The sequence below is a fragment of the Scyliorhinus torazame genome, chromosome 2, assembly GCF_047496885.1.
Source record: "Scyliorhinus torazame isolate Kashiwa2021f chromosome 2, sScyTor2.1, whole genome shotgun sequence".
Classification (NCBI taxonomy): Eukaryota; Metazoa; Chordata; class Chondrichthyes; order Carcharhiniformes; family Scyliorhinidae; genus Scyliorhinus; species Scyliorhinus torazame.
The window spans coordinates 82,565,805-82,585,528 of NC_092708.1; the positions used below are offsets into that span (position 1 = coordinate 82,565,805).

The following is a 19,724-nucleotide window of genomic DNA, read 5'->3' on the forward strand; positions in this document are numbered from 1 at the left end:
CACCAGGCGGAGGATCAGTGCGGAGGCGCCGGAACTTTCTGGTCGTAAGACCAGACGGATTCTGCGGACATTGCCGCAGGATCGGAGTATCAAGCCCCTAATCTTTATTTCATTTTGTATGTTGATGTCTTTTCTAACAATGCCATTTTTTTTGTGCCAGGTGATTTACCAAGTTTATTTAGAGCCAAGTCGAATTACCAGGAGGAGTATTGATCAGCATCTAAGAATAAAAATTGTGTATGATTTAAGTATTGAATAGTAAGTATTATGATTTGTTGTATTGAACTTTGTCATGTGATAATAGTTTATGAAATAACATCACAGACTTGAAGTTTTAACATTGATAACTTATTTTTAAATTTTATATTACAGTTTACCCACGGATAAAAAATATTTAGTTAAGGTATGTATAAAATCCATCCATTTTACAATATATAACTATAAAAGTATATTTCAGTTGTAAATTGTATCTGAAATTCACTTCTTGGCATTATGTTTCTGAGAATCAAAATTAAATCTGAAAGTGCCTCATTCAAATTTTGATGCCACAAAAATGTAAGCTACAGTGTTGGAAGAGAATGATTAGTACTTAACTTAGGAACACAAGGGAGCGCTGACCGAGAAATATGGGTTGCCCCAAGGGAATGCATTCAGGTACATGCAATTGAGGGCTTTTGCGAGGCAGCAGGTGAGGGAATTCCCGCAGCTCCCGACACAAGAGGTGCAGGACAGAGTCATCTCAAAGAAATGGGTGGGGGACGGTAAGGTGTCGGATATATATAGGGAATTGAGAGACGAAGGGGAGACTATGATGGACGAACTAAAAGGGAAATGGGAAGAAGAGCTAGGGGAGGAGATTGAGGAGGGGATGTGGGCAGATGCCCTAAACAGGGTAAACTCGTCGTCCTCGTGCGCCAGGCTAAGCCTGATTCAGTTTAAGGTATTACACAGGGCACATATGACTGGAACACGGCTCAGTAAATTTTTTGGGGTGGAGGATAGGTGTGCGAGGTGCTCGAGAAGCCCAGCGAATCATACCCATATGTTTTGGTCATGCCCGGCACTACAGGGGTTTTGGATGGGGGTGACAAAGGTGCTTTCGAAAGTAGTAGGAGTCCGGGTCGAACCAAGCTGGGGGTTGGCTATATTTGGGGTTGCACAAGAGCCGGGAGTGCAGGAGGCGAAAGAGGCCGATGTTTTGGCCTTTGCGTCCCTAGTAGCCCGGCGCAGAATATTGCTAATGTGGAAAGAAGCCAAGCCCCCGGGGGTGGAGACCTGGATAAATTATATGGCGGGGTTCATAAAGTTAGAGCGGATTAAGTTCGTCCTAAGGGGGTCGGCTCAAGGGTTTACAAGGCGGTGGCAACCGTTCGTCGAATATCTTGCGGAAAGATAGATAGGGGAGAACAAAGAAGGCAGCAGCAGCAGCCCAGAACTTGGGGGGTGGGGGGTGGGGGGTGGGGGGTGTGGGGTGGGGGGGGGGGGGGGGGGGTGTGGCCTGAGACAAGGCAGTTGCCAATTAGGGCTAGTTTTTATTTTTGTTATTTAATATTTATTTATTTGTTGTTGTTTTCTTTTGTTCTTGTTTAAATAAAAAAGGTCATTATTATCTGTATTGTTATAATGTTGTGTAAAGGATGCACAATGTACTGTGTTGGTTGACCAAAAATTTTCAATAAAATATTATTTAAAAAAAAAACTTAGGAACACAAAGAAATGCAGCAATAACATTTATTTCTTAATGACCCTTCATTAGAAGCGGATTGTATGAGCACTACCGTCCTCTCTCCATAGATGCCGTGTTCCCAACATTTTCTTTTCCTGAGTAAAATGTGGCATAGTTAAGTATTGATGTCTCAGTAAAGCTGCAGACAGAGGAATTTTGAAACTATTTTTCTGATTGAATGGGGTGATGTTTTTAAGTTATTGCTGAGGCTCATAATTTGTAAATTTAGAAGTGTCTTGATATATGTATGGTGAATGGCATATCAAGTCAACTAGATATGGTCAGATGTCAAGTGATTTGTTGAACAAAAGGAATGTGTAAGAAAGCAACAACTGGTCTCTTAAAATAATTAGTCATTAGAGAAATGTTTAAGGTTAAAAATCATTGTCAATATTTGTAAAAACCAACATTAGAGGGATAACTGGTACAGAGACTATTTGTTTGTGAGTTTTTCAATACGAGAGAGATTTTCCTGGTTAAGTTTAAAATTAACCTAATATGAATGTTGGAATAAAGGACATTAGAATTGTCTCATCATATGCTAGAATGTACACAATAGATATAACTGACAAAATATTGTGAACATTGAAGCAGTATTTTCTTTGTGATGATGCACCCTTACTTTCGCCAAAGGTGGACACTACTGAACTCCAAAATAATTAAAATAATTAATTAGAAGACAGTTCAAGCAAACAAGCTGATAGTAAAGCAGTGTGATCAGAGTGTAGCCAATAACCCTGAAAAACCATATGAATGTGCAAACAAATGAGTAGCAAGATACAAGACTAACAAAATCGTGGCAACAGTTGTCAGGACTGGTGTCCTACAGAGTAACAACCATTATCAAAAGTGGTTAAAAGTGATGGTGAATGCCCACCTCTTCCTGTTTATTTCCTTAAAAAGTAATTCCTGCTCATCGTTTCGATAGCATTTCTTTTCAGCGGATTACAATGGGATTTGATTAATTCAGTTTATTTAATCTTTTTTGCTTAGTGTCCTGAATGTCTCAAATATTTCTGCTGCATAAGTCTAGAACATAGAACATAGAACAATACAGCGCAGTACAGGCCCTTCGGCCCACGATGTTGCACTGAAACAAAAGCCATCTAACCTACACTATACCATTATCATCCATATGTTTATCCAATAAACTTTTAAATGCCCTCAATGTTGGCGAGTTCACTACTGTAGCAGGTAGGGCATTCCACGGCCTCACTACTCTTTGCGTAAAGAACCTACCTCTGACCTCTGTCCTATATCTATTACCCCTCAGTTTAAAGTTATGTCCCCTCGTGCCAGCCATTTCCATCCGCGGGAGAAGGCTCTCACTGTCCACCCTATCCAACCCCCTAATCATTTTGTATGCCTCTATTAAGTCTCCTCTTAGCCTTCTTCTCTCCAACGAAAACAACCTCGAGTCCATCAGCCTTTCCTCATAAGATTTTCCCTCCATACCAGGCAACATCCTGGTAAATCTCCTCTGCACCCGCTCCAAAGCCTCCACGTCCTTCCTATAATGCGGTGACCAGAACTGTACGCAATACTCCAAATGCGGCCGTACCAGAGTTCTGTACAGCTGCAACATGACCTCCTGACTCCGGAACTCAATCCCTCTACCAATAAAGGCCAACACTCCATAGGCCTTCTTCACCACCCTATCAACCTGGGTGGCAACTTTCAGGGATCTATGTACATGGACACCTAGATCCCTCTGCTCATCCACACTTTCAAGAACTTTTCCATGAGCCAAATATTCCACATTCCTGTTATTCCTGACATTTTCATCACAAACTTTGAGGGCAGTTTATGGAAATTTGATTCTTAAAATGGAAACTACAGCACTGTTCTCCCTCGGCTTCTTTCTCACTATCTCTTGCTATTATGAGGAATAACAGAGAGACTGAGCCAGAGCAGGTACTGAGGGAGATTGAGCCAGCTGTGACAGAGAGAAAGAGAAAGATTGAGAAAGAGCCAGAGCAGGCACCAAGATAGAGAGACTGAGCCCGAGTGGGCACTGGAGAGCGAGAGAGAGACACAACACCAGAGCGGGCACTAGTACGTTCCCAGACCAGACCCCAACAGTGGCTAGGATACTGGACCAAAACCCCAATATTTTTGTTTATTTTGTAAGACTATGCGGATAAAAGGCTTCACTCCAGGAGTGATTGCATGAAGAAATAGGCATTTGGTATTTTAAATTAAAACTTTATTATTAACACAGTATTAAACCCTTTAACATCACACCTGAAAATAGCTTACAATTACTCCTTAAACAATACTACTCAGTACAGAAAATATACAGAAAGAAATAGGCATTTGGTATTTTAAAGCAAACTTTATTTTTTTTAAAAATTTGTTTTTATTCAAAAATTTTCAATAATTTTTACAAACATTACAAAAAGAAAAACAACGAAAAGAAAACATGGCAATAAAACAGAAAACAACTTAACCATTTAACAATTTAACAAAACAAGGTGAGGCATCTGCCCTTTACAAATGAAAACCATCCACCGCCCAAACCCCCCCCCCCCCCCCCTGGTTTGCTGCTGCTGCTGACCTTCAGCTAACGCTCCGCGATAAAGTCAAGGAACGGTTGCCACCGCCTGGAGAACCCCTGCAAGGACCCTCGCAAGGCAAACTTTATCCTCTCCAACCTGAGAAATCCCGCCATGTCACTGACCCAAGCCTCTACGCTTGGGGGTTTCGCGTCCCTCCATATTAACAAGAGCCTTCTCCGGGCTACCAAGGAGGCAAAGGCCAGAACTCCAGCCTCTTTCGACTCCTGCACTCCCGGATCGTCTGATACCCCAAATATTGCTATCCCCCAGCTCGATTTTACCCGAGTATCCAAGACGTTGGACATAGCCTTTGCAAAGCCTTTCCAAAATCCTGTAAGTGCCGGGCATGCCCAGAACATATGGACATGATTTGATGGGCTCCCTGAGCACCTCACACACCTGTCCTCCACCCCAAAGAGCTTACTCATTCTTGCCACTGTCATATGGCAGCACGGTAGCATAATGGTTAGCACAATTGCTTCACAGCTCCAGGGTCCCAGGTTCGATTCCCTGCTTGAGTCACTGTCTGTGCGGAGTCTGCACGTTCTCCCCATGTGTGCGTGGGTTTCCTCCGGGTGCTCCGGTTTCCTCCCACAGTCCAAAGATGTGCAGGTTAGGTGGATTGGCCATGCTAAATTGCCCTTAGTATCCAAAATTGCCCTTAATGTTGGGTGGGGTTACTGGGTTATGGGGATAGGGTGGGTGTGTGGGCTTGGGTGGGGTGCTCTTTCCAAGAGCCGTTGCAGACTCGATGGGCCAAATGGCCTCCTTCTGCACTGTAAATTCTATGAGACTGTAAATGCTATATATGCGCCCGGTGCGGCGCAAGATGAGGAGGAATTGACCCTGCCCAGGGCGTCAGCCCACAGGCCCTCATCCAGCTCCTCACCCAGCTCCTCCTCCCACTTGCCCTTCAGCTCCTCCACCGAGGCCTCCTCCGCCTCCTGCAGCTCCTGATATATTTCCGATACTTTGTCATCCACCACCCAAAACACCGGAGACCACCCTGTCCTGTATCCTCCGGGCAGGCAGCAGCGGGAATTCCCTCACCTGCTTTTTCACAAACGCCCGAACCTGCATGTATCTCAAGGTATTCCCCGGGGGTAGCCCAAATTTCTCCTCCAGCACCCTCAGACTAGCAAACGTCCCATCAATGAACAAGCCCCCATTCTTTTGATACCCGCCCTGTGCCAACTTAGGAATCCCCCATCTATTCTACCCGGAACGAACCTGTGATTGTTCCATATTGGGACCCAGACAGAAGCCCTTGCCTCCCCGCTGTGGCATCTCCACTGCCCCCAGATCCTCAGTGTTGCCGCCACCACCGGGCTTATGGTATACCGCGTCGGCGGAAGCGGCAACGGTGCCGTTATCAGTGCCCCCAAGCTAGTATCTTTATAAGACGCATCTTCCAACCATTTCCACACCGCCCCCTCTCCCTCCATTACCCATTTCCGTATCATGGATATATTCGCTGCCCAGTAATAGCTGCAAATGTTTGGCAGCGCCAACCCATTCCCCCCCGACTGTGCTCCAAGAACAGTCTCTTAACACGCGGGATCCTGTTTGCCCACACAAATCCCGTAATAATCCTGTTTACCTGCTTGAAAAAAGACTTGGGAATGAGAATGGGAAGGCACTGGAAGACGAACAAGAACCTGGGGAGGACCGTCATCTTTACGGACTGCACCCTGCTCACCAGGGAAAGTGGCAGCATGTCCCACCTCTTAAAGTCCTCCTCTATCTGATACAACAATTTGACCCACCCTATAAATTCCTCTCCAAACCCAAATCTGCCGAACACTTCCCACAGGTACTCCCACTCCACCCGATCGAAGGCCTTCTCCGCGTCCATTGCCACTACCACTTCTGCATCTCCCCCTTCCGAGGGTATCATGATCACATTCAGGAGCCTCTGCACATTCGTATTCAACTGCCTGCCCTTCACAAACCCCGTATGATCCTCATTTATTACTCCCAGGACACAGTCCTCAATCCTAGTGGCCAAATTCTTGGCCAACAGCTTGGCATCCACATTAAGGAGACATGGGATTCAGGGTGATTTAGCAGTTTGGATCAGAAATTGGCTGGCTGGAAGAAGACAAAGGGTGGTGGTTGATGGGAAATGTTCAGACTGGAGTCCAGTTACTAGTGGTGTACCACAAGGATCTGTTTTGGGGCCACTGCTGTTTGTTATTTTTATAAATGACCTGGAGGAGGGCGTAGAAGGATGGGTGAGTAAATGTGCAGAAAACACTAAAGTCGGTGGAGATGTGGACAGTGCAGAAGGATGTTACAAGTTACAGAGGGACATAGATAAGCTGCAGCGCTGGGCTGAGAGGTGGCAAATGGAGTTTAATGCAGAAGAGTGTGAGGTGATTCATTTTGGAAGGAATAACAGGAAGACAGAGTACTGGGCTAATGGTAAGATTCTTGGAATGTGGATGAGCAGAGAGATCTCGGTGTCCATGTACATAGATCCCTGAAAGTTGCCACCCAGGTTGAGAGGGTTGCTAAGAAGGCGTACGGTGTGTTAGCTTTTATTGGTAGAGGGATTGAGTTTCGGAGCCATGAGGTCATGTTGCAGCTGTACAAAACTCTGGTGTGGCCGCATTTTCAGTATTGCGTGCAATTCTGGTCGCCGCATTATAGGAAGGATGTGGAAGCATTGGAAAGGATGCAGAGGAGATTTACCAGAATGTTACCTGGTATGGAGGGAAGATCTTATGAGGAAAGGCTGAGGGACTTGAGGCTGTTTTCGTGAGAGAGAAGAAGGTTAAGAGGTGACTTAATTGAGGCATACAAGATGATCAGAGGATTGGATAGGGTGGACAGTGAGAGCCTTTTTCCTCGAATGGTGATGTCTAGCACGAGGGGACATAACTTTAAATTGAGGGGAGATAGATATAGGACAGATGTCAGAGGTAGGTTCTTTACTCAGAGAGTAGTAAGGGCGTGGAATGCCCTGCCTGCAACAGTAGTGGACTCGCCAACACTAAGGGCATTCAAATGGTCATTGGATAGACATATGGACGATAAGGGAATAGTGTAGATGGGCTTTAGAGTGGTTTCACAGGTCAGCGCAACATCGAGGGCCGAAGGGCCTGTACTGCCTGTAATGTTCTATGTTCTATGTTAAGGAGCGAAATCGGCCTATGGGAGCCACATTGCAACGGGTCCTTATCTCGCTTGAGGATAAGCGAGATCAGAGCCTGTGACATCGTCGGGGGAAGGGTTCCCTTTTCCTTAGCCTCATTGAAAGTCCTCAACAACAGCGGACCCAGCAGCTCCGAGAATTTCCTATAAAACTCTATGGGATACCTATCCGATCCCGGGGCCTTGCCCGCCTGCATACCCCCTAACCCCTTAACCAGTTCCTCCATCTCAATCGGGGCCCCCAATCCCTCTACTCGCCCCTCCTCCACCTGTGGAAACCTCAGTTGGTCGAGGAACTGCCTCATCATCCCCCCCCCTGGGGTTCTGACTCGTACAGTTTGCCATAAAAGTCCTTGAAGACCTCGTTAATCCTTGCCGAGCTCAGCACCTTGTTACCCCCGCTATCTCTAATTCCCCCAATCTCCCTGGCCGCCTCTCTCATCCGCAGCTGATGCGCCAGCATCCTACTTGCCTTCTCCCCATACTCGTACACTGCTCCCTGTACCTTCTTCAACTGAGCCTCAGCCTTCCCCGTGGTAAGCAAGTCAGACTTTGCCTGCAGGCTCCGGCGCTCCTTCAACAACTCCTCCTCGGGGGATACCTCCTGTCCACCCCAAGTATCTCCCCCACCAATCTCTCCCTCTTCATCCTATCCTTCTCCTCTCTGTGGGCCCTGACTGAAATTAGCTCCCCTCTGACAACTGCTTTCAGCGCCTCCCAGACCACTCTCACCGAAACCTCCCCATTATCATTGGTCTCCACATAGCTTTGGTTACACCTCCGAACCCCGCCCATAGACCACCTCGTCTGCCAGTAGTCCCACGTCCAGTCTCCACAGAGAGCGTTGGCCTCTCCTCCCCCAGCCCCAACTCCACCCAGTGCGGGGCATGGTCCGAGATCGCAATGGCTGACTATTCCACCCCCTCTACTCTCTGGATTAGCGCCCTTCTTACCACGAAAAAATCAATCCGCGAGTACGCCTTGTGCACATGGGAGAAGAAGGAAAACTCCTTCGCCCTTGGCCTGGCAATTCTCCACAGATTCACTCCCCCCATCTGGTCCATGAACCCCCTCAGGACCTTGGCCGCTGCTGGCCTCTTACCCGATCTCGACCTAGACCGATCCAGTGCCGGGTCCAGGACCGTGTTAAAGTGTCCCCCCCCCGCCCCATTACCAAACTGCATGACTCCAGATCCGGAATCCTACTCAACATCCGCTTCATGAACCCTGCATCGTCCCAGTTCAGAGCATACACATTCACTAGCACCACCCGGGCCCCCTGCAAACTGCCACTCACCATAACATATCGACCCCCTTTATCCGCCACAATACCCGCTGCTTCAAATGCCACCCGCTTGCTCACCAGAATTGTGACCCCCCCCCCTGTTCTTCGCATCCAGCCCTGAGTGGGAAACCTGCCCCAGCCATCCTTTCCTCAGCCTGGTTTGATCCGCGATCTTCAGGTGCGTTTCTTGTAGCACGGCTACATCTGCCTTTCCCCCCTTTAAGTGCGAAAACACACGGGCCCTCTTGACTGGCCCATTCAGGCAGCCCCCCAGGCGGAGGCTCCTCGCCCCGATTCTCCCCTTTAACATCGATTCCCCCTCAGTAAGCACAGCAGCATACCAGCCCGCCCCCATAACCCCCCCCCCCATTCAAGCATCCGCTTAACCCCCCTACCCCCCATTGGACTCCCGTGAGTCAGCTGACTCATGCTGACTCTGGCTGCTCCCGCCTCCACCTCCAATCCCCCTGTGGGTTCCCCGTACAAATCTCCAACCCCCCCCCCAACCTAAGTGGGGTAGAGAGAGTCGTCGTCATCCCCCGTCCCCCCCCACACCCCGTGTGAACAGGCAAAGAAAAACAAAACAAAGTACCGTACACTCAAACCCCCAGCTTCAGGTGCCACCCCCACCATTTTGCGGGTAAACCGTGCTCCCTGTCTGGGCCGACCCTACCTCCTGTGACGCAGCTCTTCCCAACTGTGACCTCGCCTAAAGCCTCGAGGGCCCAGGGCAAAGGGGCCCCAAAAACACGGGGGAAACCCCAACATAACACCGCCCCCCCCCCACCCACAACAACCCCCACAACATACTGCAGTCCATTAACTCGAGTCCAGCTTCTCATTCCTGATGAAAGTCCACGCCTCGTCCGGCGTGTCGAAATAGTGGTGCCGGTCCTGATATGTAACCCACAGCCTCGCCGGTTGTTACAGCCCGAACTTCACCCCCTTTCCGTGGAGGACCGCCTTGACCCGGTTGAATCCCGCACGTTTCTTGGCCAGCTCTGCACTCCAGTCCTGATAAATACTGGAGTTCTGTGTTCTCCCACCTGCTGCTCCGCTCCTTCTTCGCCCATCGCAAGACACACTCCTTGTCGGTGAAGCGGTGGAACCTTACCACCATAGCTCTCGGCGGCTCGTTCGCCTTTGGCCTCCTTGCCAGGACTCTGTGCGCCTCATCCAGCTCCAGGGGCCTCGGGAAGGCCCCCGCACCCATTAGTGTACTCAGCATCGTGGTCACGTACGCCCCAGCATCCGACCCCTCCACGCCTTCAAGGAGACCCAGAATCCGCAGGTTCTGCCTCCTTGACCTATTCTCCAGGTCCTCCAGCTTCTCCTGCCATTTTTTGTGCAGCGCCTCGTGCGCCTCCACTCTAACCGCCAGGCCCAGAATCTCACCCTCATTATCAGAGGCCTTCTGCTGCACCTCCTTGATCACTGTCCCCTGCATATTCTGGTTCTCCACCAACCTTTCAATCAACGCCTTCATAGGGGCCAGCATCTCTGCCTTTAAATCCGCAAAGCAGCTTCTTAAAAACTCCTGCTGCTCCCGGGACCACTGGGCCCACGCTGCCTGATCCCCACCAGCCGCCATCTTGCTTTTTCGCGCCTGTTCTCTTCTCTTCTCCAAAGCTGCTTTTTTAACCGCCCCACTCCTGGTCCACTCCATACACCTGGGGGACCCTCACTGTTTCCTTCCCACCCCGGGATTCGTCGTCGAAGTGCCACTGGAGCTCCTTAAAAGGGCCCAAAAGTCTGTTATCGGCAGGAGCTGCTGACCGTGCGACCTACCTAGGCATAGCCACAACCGGAAGTCAAACTTTATTATTAACACAATATTAAAGTCTTTAACATCACATCTGAAAATAGCTTACAATTATTCCTGAAACACTACTACTCAGTACAGTAAATACAATGCACTTAATTACTATCTCTATTCTCAATTAAACAACAAGAAAGAACAAATATACAGCTCTCATTCCATCCTACATTCCAAAGGCACAGAGTAATACTTGCATTCAAGAACAGATTTGTCTCTTGTTGAAACCCTGCAGACTGTGGCTGGATATCTTCAAAAAGCTTTTTCAACTCTTTTTTTCCGTTTCCCCCTTATCCTCAGACAAGTTTGCACAGCTTTAAATACTATTAATCTTTTTAACTATCCTACTGTGAGAGCAAAATACGTTACTTGTGGTCTAAAGGGTAGCCAGAGTAGAACTCAACTCAAAAATCTTTCTCAAATGTCGAAATACCTTAGCTCCACCCAGCAATTACATCATCTCCCCAAGCTGAAATCAAATTAACTCTCCAGGCTGAAAAAATTTGAACTCCCCAGGACTCCCCCTAGTTAAACAACGGTGTATGAGCCTAGGACCTTGACTCTAGCCAATTTCACCTCTGGTTCCTAAAAGAGTGGGCACAGAGAGAGACAGAGCCAGAGTGGGTACAGAGAGAGAGACAGAGCCAGAGTGGGTACAGAGAGAGAGACAGAGCCAGAGTGGGCACAGAGAGAGAGACAGAGCCAGAGTGGGCACATAGAGAGAGACTGAGCCAGAGTGGGCACAGGGAGAGAGAGACTGAGCCAGAGTGGGCACATAGAGAGAGACGGAGCCAGAGTGGGCAGAGGGAGAGAGAGACTGAGCCAGAGTGAGCACATGGAGACAGAGACTGAGCCAGAGTGAGCACAGGGAGAGAGAGAGTGGACAAAAAGAGAGAGAGAGAGAGAGAGAGAGACTGAGCCAGAGTGGGCAGAGAGAGAGAGACTGAGCCAGAGTGGGCACATAGAGAGAGACTGAGCCAGAGTGGGCAGAGAGAGAGAGACTGAGCCAGAGTGGGCACAGAGAGAGAGACTGAGCCAGAGTGGGCAGAGAGAGAGAGACTGAGCCAGAGTGGGCACATAGAGAGAGACTGAGCCAGAGTGGGCAGAGAGAGAGAGACTGAGCCAAAGTGGGCACAGAGAGAGACTGAGCCAGAGTGAGCACATGGAGACAGAGACTGAGCCAGAGTGAGCACAGGGAGAGAGAGACTGTCAGAGTGGGCAGAGAGAGAGAGACTGAGCCAAAGTGGGCACCGAGAGAGACGGAGCAGAGTGGGCAGAGGGAGAGAGAGACTGAGCCAGAGTGAGCACATGGAGACAGAGACTGAGCCAGAGTGAGCACAGGGAGAGAGAGAGTGGGCAGAGAGAGAGATAGAGAGAGACTGAGCCAGAGTGGGCAGAGAGAGAGAGACTGAGCCAGAGTGGGCAGAGAGCGAGAGACTGAGCCAGAGTGGGCACATAGAGAGAGACTGAGCCAGAGTGGGCAGAGAGAGAGAGACTGAGCCAGAGTGGGCACAGAGAGAGACTGAGCCAAAGTGGGCACAGGGGGAGAGAGACTGAGCCAGAGTGGGCAGAGAGAGAGACTGAGCCAGAGTGGGCACAGGGGAAGAGAGACTGAGCCAAAGTGGGCACAGAGAGAGACTGAGCCACAGTGGGCAAAGAGAGAGACTGAGCCAGAGTGAGCACATGGAGACAGAGACTGAGCCAGAGTGAGCACAGGGAGAGAGAGAGTGGACAAAAAGAGAGAGAGAGAGAGAGAGAGAGACTGAGCCAGAGTGGGCAGAGAGAGAGAGACTGAGCCAGAGTGGGCACATAGAGAGAGACTGAGCCAGAGTGGGCAGAGAGAGAGAGACTGAGCCAGAGTGGGCACAGAGAGAGAGACTGAGCCAGAGTGGGCAGAGAGAGAGAGACTGAGCCAGAGTGGGCACATAGAGAGAGACTGAGCCAGAGTGGGCAGAGAGAGAGAGACTGAGCCAAAGTGGGCACAGAGAGAGACTGAGCCAGAGTGAGCACATGGAGACAGAGACTGAGCCAGAGTGAGCACAGGGAGAGAGAGACTGTCAGAGTGGGCAGAGAGAGAGAGACTGAGCCAAAGTGGGCACCGAGAGAGACGGAGCAGAGTGGGCAGAGGGAGAGAGAGACTGAGCCAGAGTGAGCACATGGAGACAGAGACTGAGCCAGAGTGAGCACAGGGAGAGAGAGAGTGGGCAGAGAGAGAGATAGAGAGAGACTGAGCCAGAGTGGGCAGAGAGAGAGAGACTGAGCCAGAGTGGGCAGAGAGAGAGAGACTGAGCCAGAGTGGGCACATAGAGAGAGACTGAGCCAGAGTGGGCAGAGAGAGAGAGACTGAGCCAGAGTGGGCACAGAGAGAGACTGAGCCAAAGTGGGCACAGGGGGAGAGAGACTGAGCCAGAGTGGGCAGAGAGAGAGACTGAGCCAGAGTGGGCACAGGGGAAGAGAGACTGAGCCAAAGTGGGCACAGAGAGAGACTGAGCCACAGTGGGCAAAGAGAGAGACTGAGCCAGAGTGAGCACATGGAGACAGAGACTGAGCCAGAGTGAGCACAGGGAGAGAGACTGAGCCAGAGTGGGCAGAGAGAGAGAGACTGAGCCAGAGTGGGCACAGAGAGAGACTGAGCCAAAGTGGGCACAGGGGGAGAGAGACTGAGCCAGAGTGGGCAGAGAGAGAGACTGAGCCAGAGTGGGCACAGAGAGAGACTGAGCCAGAGTGGGCACAGAGAGAGACTGAGCCAGAGTGAGCACATGGAGACAGAGACTGAGCCAGAGTGGGCAGAGAGAGAGAGAGACTGAGCCAAAGTGGGCACAGGGGGAGAGAGACTGAGCCAGAGTGGGCACAGAGAGAGACTGAGCCAGAGTGAGCACAGAGAGAGACTGAGCCAGAGTGGGCACAGAGAGAGACTGAGCCAGAGTGGGCACAGAGAGAGACTGAGCCAGAGTGGGCATAGAGAGAGACTGAGCCAGAGTGGGCATAGAGAGAGACTGAGCCAGAGTGGGCACAGAGAGAGACTGAGCCAGACTGAGCACATGGAAACAGAGACTGAGCCAGAGTGAGCACAGGGAGAGAGAGACTGTCAGAGTGGGCAGAGAGAGAGAGACTGAGCCAAAGTGGGCACAGAGAGACTGAGCCAGAGTGGGCACAGAGAGAGACTGAGCCAGAGTGAGCACATGGAGACAGAGACTGAGCCAGAGTGGGCAGAGAGAGAGAGACTGAGCCAAAGTGGGCACAGAGAGAGACTGAGCCAGAGTGGGCACAGAGTGAGACTGAGCCAGAGTGGGCACAGAGAGAGACTGAGCCAGAGTGAGCACAGAGAGAGACTGAGCCTGAGTGGGCACAGAGAGAGACTGAGCCAGAGTGGGCACAGAGAGAGACTGAGCCAGAGTGGGCACAGAGAGAGACTGAGCCAGAGTGGGCACAGAGAGAGACTGAGCCAGAGTGGGCACAGAGAGAGACTGAGCCATGGTGGGCACAGAGAGAGACTGAGCCAGAGTGGGCACAGAGAGAGACTGAGCCAGAGTGGGCATAGAGAGAGACTGAGCCAGAGTGGGCACAGAGAGAGACTGAGCCATGGTTGGCACAAAGAGAGACTGAACCAGAGTGGGCAGAGAGAGAAGAGACTGAGTCGGAGTGGGCACAGAGAGTAACTGAGCCAGAGTGGGCACAGTGAGAAGAGACTGAACCCGAGTGGGCACACAGCTAGAGACCGAACCAGAGTGGGCACACAGCTAGAGACTGAGCCAGAGTGGGCAGAGAGAGAGAGACTGAGCCAGAGTGGGCAAAGAGAGAGAGACTGAGCCTGAGTGGCAGAGAGAGAGACTGAGCCAGAGTGGGCACAGAGAGAGACTGAATCTGAGTGGGCACAGAGCGAGAGAGACTGAGCCAGAGTGGGTAGAGAGAGAGAGACTAAGCCAGAGTGGGCACAGAGAGAGACTGAGCCAGAGTGGGCATAGAGAAAGATTGAGCCAGAGTGGGCATAGAGAAAGATTGAGCCAGAGTGGGCACAGAGAGAGACTAAGCCAGAGTGGGCACAGAGAAAGATTGAACCAGAGTGGGCACATAGAGAGAGACTGAGCCAGAGTGGGCAGAGAGAGAAGAGACTGAGTCAGAGTGGGCACAGAGAGAGACTGAGCCAGAGTGGGCACAGAGAGAGACTGAGCCAGAGTGGGCACAGAGAGAGACTGAGCCAGAGTGGGCACAGAGAGAGACTGAGCCAGAGTGGGCACAGAGAGAGACTGAGCCAGAGTGGGCACAGAGAGAGAGGGAGAGACTGAGCCAGAGTGGGCACAGAGAGAGACTAACCCAGAGTGGGCACAGAGAGAGACTGAGCCAGAGTGGGCACAGAGAGAGGGAGAGACTGAGCCAGAGTGGGCACAGAGAGGGACTAACCCAGAGTGGGCACAGCGCGAGAGAGACTGAGCCAGAGTGGGCGGAGAGAGGGAGACTAACCCAGAGTGGGCACAGAGAGTGACTGAGCCTGTGTGGGCACAGAGACAGACTGAGCCATGGTGTGCACAAAGAGAGACTGAACCAGTGTGGGCAGAGAGAGAAGAGACTGAGTCGGAGTGGGCAGAGAGCGAGGGAGAGACTGAGCCAGGGTGGGCATTGAGAGAGAGACTGAGCCAGAGTGAGCACAGTGAGAAGAGACTGAACCAGAGTGGCAGAGAGAGCGACTGAGCCAGAGTGGGCACAGAGTGAGACTGAGCCAGAGTGGGCAGAGAGAGAGACTGAATCTGAGTGGGCACAGAGAGAGACTGAGCCAGAGTGGGCAGAGAGAGCGAGAGACTAAGCTTGAGTGGGCACAGAGATAGATTGAGCCAGAGTGGGCGCAGAGGCTGAGCCAGAGTGGGCAGAGAGAGAGAGGGAGAGACTGAGCCACTGAGCCAGAGTGGGCACAGTGAGAGAGAGAGACTAACCCAGAGTGGGCATTGAATGACTGACCCAGAGTGGTTCTGACTTCTGAAACATTTGTTCAGTCAAACACCGTAGTGTAAATGATACATTTATGAACTTCAAAAAATATTGGGTGCGTTTTTCTGGCTGCGTTGCACACAAGCGAGAGCATAACGCAGCCAAGAATCTTGGGAAAGTCCTCCCAGCGGGTCTCCCGACAGGTTCCGCGCCTCACGAGATTCTCCGAAGTCCTGCAAGTTGTCGGAGTCCGAACCCCGCCCCAAGTGGGTGGAACCGAATGATGCTCGCGGAAGGAGGTCGTAAACTACTTATGACCTACCTGTGCCTCCCTCAATTCTTTGGCCTCCCCAGGGAGGCTGCAGCCAGATGCTGATCAGTGCTGGTCCACACAAACGGGGACCAGGCGGAACGGAATTGGGTGGGGATCTCCCGGGCCATTGGAGCTCCCAGGGTGGTCAGGGTAAGTGCAGGGTAGCCCCTTGACCCTCCCCCTGCAACAGGGGCATCGTAGCACTGCCCAGCTGGCACCTCGGCACTGCCAAGGTGCCCGGATGGCACTGCGAAGCCTGCAGGAGCACTGCCAGGGTGACCGTGCAAGGTGCCCAAGTGCCAGGGTGGCATTTCCAAGGGCCGGGGTTACCCACAAACTCACTTTGAGATCGGGGTACCCTTTCAAAATGGCGACACGATCTCGGAGTTCAGCTTCCCAGTGCTAAAAAAAATTTCACGCGTGGGATAAACCAGTGAGAAACTTCCCAGGGCCCCAAAAGATGACTACGAGTCATTGAATAGCGGTGGGGAACTCGCCGGCAGTTCCGGCAGGAAGTCCCTGAAAAACCCGACACAAATTAACTTCAAAAAGTTGGTGCAGAATCGTGTCCATTGTATGACATTGCTGGCATAATCACTTCTTTCACAAAATGCAACGTCTGTGAAATGATTGTGGAAAGCCTGTCAAGGGTGAAAATAAACTCTTTCAACAGTGAGTTATCTGCCAGATTGTTTAGATTTTTAGTTTTATGAGTAATATTAGCAAATTCCTTTTTAGTTACCATTGCAGCAAAGGTTTTTTAGGCTGGCGATAATACTGCTGATGATTCATACACTAGTTGCTTTCATGATAATAGGCTTTAAGATTTGCTCTTCCATTCATAGTAACTGATATACAAATACCAGAACCTGGCTTCCAGGCTCTGAGAATGATTTCTGATGTTGGAGAACAACATGTGTCCTCCCACTCTTGATTTGCAAGTGCTCTGAGGTTAAAGGCATGGTTCTATTCTTATTCTATAATACAACCTTGACCTGTGCTTACGTAATACGTGGTTTGGATATTTAGCTTCAGCCACAGCTTATAATCTTTTCAGCCCATGCCTCTGCTACAGGTTTTGTTAACAGTTCATTAAGTCCTTGGGCCAAATGTTTATCCTGTTCCGTACACTGTTATTTGTATGCAAAGACAAGAGTAATGATAGGCTGGGTTGACTTTTTAAATTGTCATGAAACATTCTAACAAATAATTTATTGTATAATTTTAAAATATCCTCTTTTGACATTTATATACAGAGGCTGCAGGTATAACTTTTGATGGTGCAGTCATCTCATGATCGACCCTATAAGTAAACGGGCCTCTTTGCAAGCTCATAATATAGTTTGAAAATGTGTGCAAAAGTCAGGATTTGAAACTTGCAGATTTTGCTGCTTAATTGTTTCACTCTGTCATACAGTACTGAGACATCTGTACCGCAGCAAATCATAGTTACAGCATTGTCAGCAACTTTCATGCAAGCTGTTTGTTTTAAAAGGAAAGGTTACACAGTTCTGTGCATTGAACATAATAAGATCCTATGAAAACTTTATGGTGGGTAAGATTAACTGTAGTAAAACAAGGGGCAGCACGGTGGCACAGTGGTTAGCACTGCTGCCTCACAGTGCCGAGGTCCCAGGTTCAATCCCGGCTCTGGGTCACTGTCCGTATGGGGTTTGCACATTCTCCCCATGCTTGCGTAAGTTTCACCCCCACAACCCAAAGATGTGCAGGGTAGGTGGCTTGGCCATGCTAAATTGACCCTTAATTGGAAAAAAATGAATTGGGTACTCTAAATTTAAAAATAAATGTAGTAATACATGCACTGGATCAGTGAAGACACACAAAAACATATTTCTTGTGCTGTATTTTTAAATGAAACATTAATTTAGATTGTTCAATTTGGTCTATATAAAAAATTATTCCTAAATGGATTTCTGGTTAAATTAAGTATCCCCCAGTTTGTCCCTGTCGGCTTACAATTTAGGAAACCTTTGGTTGATGGTGACCTGTTACACACAGCATGATTCTGCCAAGCAAATTGTAGCCACCTAAGTTGGTCAACTCCCGATTTAAAATGGAGAACAGCAAAGGCTGAAGGGAAATTCAGCCAACACAGGCAGAAACCAGCAGGTGGAAGTTACTGTGTATTAAACTCTGCAAAAGCCCAGACAGCATCGATACCAGCGACCATCAGCATAATAATGTAGCAGCCATCTACATACTAATGAGCAATCCCCGGGAACAATTGAAACATTTGGGATAAACAAAGCCAAGTCAGACTCCCCGGCGCCAGCAGGAGCCAACACAAAAGAGGTTAACGGACACCTCAAGACCGCCCATCGATCAGGGAACCGCTCCAGTATTGGAGAAATCAAACCAAGCGATTGGAACGAAGTCCAACCACCTAGAACCAGGTACAGGGTCCGCCGCGAAAGGCGGGAAGCCCCTGGGGACTATAAAGTTAAGCCTCCAAGTTCAAATTGTTCTCCTTGACCGGGTCACTCAGCAACGCGAAGCAACCCCTGAGAGTGAACGTTCCAAGCTGCCGCATCCCTGAAGTAAGTCTCAAGTCAACGCTCGCTACGAGATAGGCGCTCCTAGCTACCAGTCCATACCGGCTTTGAACCCCGCAGTTGCAGATTCCGAACGAAAGGCCATTTGTTCCCCTGACCTGGTGGGCCAGTCCGAAGTTAAGTATAGGCCTGTTAGTTGTAGGAGTAGCTCAGACGTAGAATTTGTGCATGAGTAGCGATTACTGTGTATAATAAATGTGCTTTGATTTGAATCTTACTAATTGGTGTGTTGAGTTATTGATCATTACTTGAACTTGAACCTCGTGGCGGTATCATAAAGATACCTGGCGACTCGAGAGCAAAGGTTATAAAACAGAGCCAATTGAACCAACAAAAATTTAGCAACATATTACTGGCGACTCCGCCGGGACCCGAACTAGAAGTGGCTTAACCACTCCGGGAGAATCCAAAAATTTGAATTAGAGATCCAATTGGGAACAGAAAACCACAAGTGTTCAAGCAGTTCTGATCAATCCTCATAATTCGGAAGTGTGTGTGTGCATGCGTAACTAACAGGGCAATAAGGTAAAACTGATAGATTTTTGTTGCGACAAAACTGTCGGGAGTTTGTATTTCGGAAATTAGTGAAAGCCGTACCCGTATTTACAGCACCGCCTTAGCTCCCCTGTTCCAATTTTAAAAGAAGCATTCGGATAAGAAAGATGGCAGTGCAGGGCCTCATGAACCCAGAGGAATTTGCGGTCGCAGCGACCAGCAGCAGTAGAGTAGGACAATGTCCCGTATGGGAGGAAGAAATTAGGAAGTACCTCAAAGGGAAAGGCTGGCCCCTTTGGAGCGAATTCTGTAACAACGAGGAAACAGGTCCCGGCAGTATAGGACATACTTGGTGGGAGAACCTGAGTGAGATTCACAAGAAGATCTTAGGAAAAGCTCGCAAGCCGATGGCAATCGTGTCCTGTTTGGCACATTTGCGAGGCACAGAGGAGGTCGTTAGGGCGCTCCGGAAAGAGATAAAAGGCACACATCGAATGAGCAAGGTCGATGTAAGTGAGGTAGAAAGAGAGAACTTAGAGTTGAGGAAGAAGTTGGCAGCAAAAGACAGAGAGGTGGATGATGCCAAGTGGTCACACCATTCTTGTCTGGCGCACTTAAGCAGCTTCCAGTCCCAGTATGAAAAGGCCTATCAGGCCACGCAACGTGCAGTCCTGGTACGTGAAGAAACCGAGAAGCAGGTAGAAGCATTGCAGAGGCAGTGTAGTGACCTGAAGGCAGCGTTAAGAGCACTCCATGCTGCCACCGCGGAGCAAAGACAAAGCTCACTAGACCACGCAAAGTGCCGGAAGCAGATTGCAGAGCTGCAATCGCTGCTTTCAGTCCAGAAAGGATTCCAGGAAACCTTTGGAGCAAAGTTAA

General features: G+C 49.7%; 1 protein-coding gene across 2 annotated transcripts in view; it reads left to right on the top strand.

Moving 5' to 3' along the window:
• The window catches only part of lmln (leishmanolysin-like (metallopeptidase M8 family)), a 166,089-nt gene that overhangs the window by 33,916 nt on the left and 112,449 nt on the right, over positions 1–19,724 (top strand). For both annotated transcript variants that reach the window (XM_072473178.1, XM_072473179.1), the window contains exons 2-3: positions 161–258; positions 373–403. In XM_072473178.1, coding sequence (XP_072329279.1) covers positions 161–258; positions 373–403 — 129 coding nt within the window. The remainder of the gene's footprint in view (positions 1–160; positions 259–372; positions 404–19,724) is intronic.